This window comes from Hipposideros armiger, unplaced genomic scaffold (assembly GCF_001890085.2).
Source record: "Hipposideros armiger isolate ML-2016 unplaced genomic scaffold, ASM189008v1 scaffold_28, whole genome shotgun sequence".
NCBI lineage: Eukaryota > Metazoa > Chordata > Mammalia > Chiroptera > Hipposideridae > Hipposideros > Hipposideros armiger.
In genome coordinates this window covers 4,482,649-4,485,305 of record NW_017731378.1, presented here as the reverse complement: position 1 = coordinate 4,485,305, position 2,657 = coordinate 4,482,649, and the positions used below count along the sequence as shown (strand labels likewise).

General features: G+C 44.7%; 1 protein-coding gene across 2 annotated transcripts in view; it reads right to left on the bottom strand.

The window, feature by feature from the left end:
* WBP1L (WW domain binding protein 1 like) overlaps positions 1-2,657 on the bottom strand; it is a 58,628-nt gene that overhangs the window by 39,465 nt on the left and 16,506 nt on the right. The window contains exon 1 of one of the 2 annotated variants that reach the window (XM_019636408.1): positions 2,019-2,039. The exons of the other annotated variant lie outside the window; for it this stretch is intronic. Coding sequence (XP_019491953.1) covers positions 2,019-2,024 — 6 coding nt within the window. The 5' untranslated portion in view covers positions 2,025-2,039. Of the gene's footprint in view, positions 1-2,018; positions 2,040-2,657 lie in introns of those variants that run through there. 2 annotated transcript variants of the gene reach the window in all.

Genomic DNA, 2,657 nt, shown 5'->3' with positions numbered 1-2,657 from the left:
AAAAAAAAGTCATTTTATTAATGGCACCTCCACTCTGGGTCCCTGGAAGCAGTTCCAGGCCCTCTGAGTGAAAGGTTGTAAGAGAGATCACGCTCATTGTCCAGAGAGGGGCCATCTTGGTTGTACTTTTATAGGAAAATCCACTCGCTCTTTTCTGTGCTCATAAGCTCAGCAAAGTTATTTATTCTCAGGCCTATCTCCTCTTCTAAAGTTCAAGCAACTTAAGGGCAAGATGCATAACTTTCACTTGTGTGTCCCTCACAATACCAAGGAATGCCTTGCACAAAGGAGGCCCTCGAGAAAAAATTGTTGCATGGATAAAGAGAATGACTGAAGAGAGGATTGTAAAAATGAAGTTACTACAGCTGAATCCCCAAACATTAGTGTGGGTGACAAATACCTGGCCACAGAAACCTGATAAACAGCTAAGAGATCAGGAGAGGTCCTGGAGATTATTCCGAGCTCATGAGGTTTCAGGCAGGAATTGGGAAGCTCTCTGTGGGTCTCAGCATCTGTGTCTCCAATTTCTCAGCTGTGGAATTTAAGGTACTTAAGCCATCTCGAAAGCAAAAGCCCCTCCCTGAAGGTAGAGATGGAACATAATCTAACAACCCAACATTTGTTTTATGATTATGGGAAATGGGATGAAGCTGAGTCTGATTTTGTCTTCCATTCACCAGGTAACTCTATTAGCAACGCCTGGAAGTTGTCTTTTCCGGGTCAAGGATCCGGAAACTTAGTAAGGTCTAGTTGGAAACACAGCAGTGGGCACCATGCGTCTCTCATTTCCCGGATCTTATGTAAATCAAATATTACCTCCCTCCTTAGGCTATGCGGTAACCAAATCTACCCCAGGTCTAAGATTTCATGATCAAAAACACCAGAAGAAAACAGTCAGTGTATCCCTCATAAGTTGTAGGTAGTAGGAAAACCTGAACACACATGTCTGCGCCCCAAGTCAGATGACTAAAGGCGGTGAAACTGGAGAGGGTATCATACCTGAATCTCCCTCCCGGGCACACAGTGTGAGGCAACACAGGATGACAGTAGTAAGTAAATCTACTTCAAAAATACCTTGACCCAGTGTCCGAGTCATGAAGAAATCACTAGAGCAAAGCAGTGGGCAGAGATGCTACTATAAAGGCCTAAGGCTTAGGAGGGAAAAAAAAAAAAAAGGAAGTGACTAAGAAAATATCCCCCATCACAGCAAGAAGTAAAGTCAGTACATGCCACTGTCCCTCCCTGAAAAAGATAAAATTAGCAGGTGTCAATATACTTGCACTTATAGACATTGTTCCGAAGTCGTTCACTTTCCTCAAGATATACATTCTCGGGCCNAGGATTTATTTAATCACCCAGTTAGGGAGAAAACACAGCAGACACAGAAACAAACAGGGGAGAAGTAGAGACGGTGAGTGCAAGCAGAGCTCCAAGAAAGGAGGCTGTGGAGAGCTGGAAGAGCCAAAGAAGGCTGTATTAAGAGATGAGCACTAAAATAACACATAGGGTTTGGGTGGGAAGATGAGTACCCCAAGCAGGGCGAAGCACAGACAGACATGGCAACAAGGACACATAGGGCATTTGAGAAAGGCAGAGGATGCAGCAAAGAATCAGATGGAGATAGAACGCGCAGGCCCTACATCTGTGTGTCTCTCCCGAGTGCCGCTGACCAGCACGTTTTTTCTTTCTAATGACTAAGGTAGTGCCACGAATACTGAGGCCAAAAATTTCCATTTCACTACGTATCTTAGGCCCTTTTTTTGCTTGTTTAATTATATTTACTACTAAAATAGGATACATTTTGTTAATTTTGCGCCACTCTGGGGGGTGCAAGAGGTGGAGGGAAGAGCCCCATGTCGGTGGTACAGCCTCAGTCTTTTAAACAGAGAGGGAAATGCAAGTGGCAGAAGCTGGAACTAGCTTACAACAGCTCCAAAGGTTTCTGCCTCTTTTTTCTCTGCTCCCTAACAAGAAAACCCTTTTGTGTTGACATTCAATCACTCCACAATATTTATTACCTTCATGGACGGACATCTGCTGCCCTCTCCAGAGAATCCAGGGGTCTCTGAAACTCACCACTGACAGCAGGCTGTCACTGATGGTTAATGGGCTGTTGCTGGATCTGCAAATTTAGCTTTATCAGGTACAACAGCAGCCTTGTTTGTTTTTGTACCAAAATGCAAGGTTCATTTTTCCTGCCCTAGAAACAGTTCAACCTCAACCAAACTGGCAAGTAGCCAAGAATTACACGGGTATCAGCAAGCCACAGCTCAGAGCTGTCCCCAGATACATTTCATGTCTCCTGCCGAACTGCTCTCTGAACATTTAGCAAAGATCAGAATAAGAACAAAAGAAGGGACTAACTACACAATCTACACTCAGATGTAACTTGCGAAGAGAAGTCCATTAGGAAAACAAGATCTCCACTAAATCTGATTTCCTCTTTCATGTTTATTTAAACTTTGGGCATGGAAAAGAGAGGAGTGGTCCACTTTAGATGGGAATGTAGGGGCAATGGTGGCAGGCACAGAGAAAGGGCTAACCTCAAAGTCATTTTATTGGGCCGGCCGAGTGGCGCGATGGTTAAGAACTGGCTTGGGATGCCAGAGGGCCCTGGTTCGGATCCCACATATGAGGGCCAGTGACACTGCCCTCCA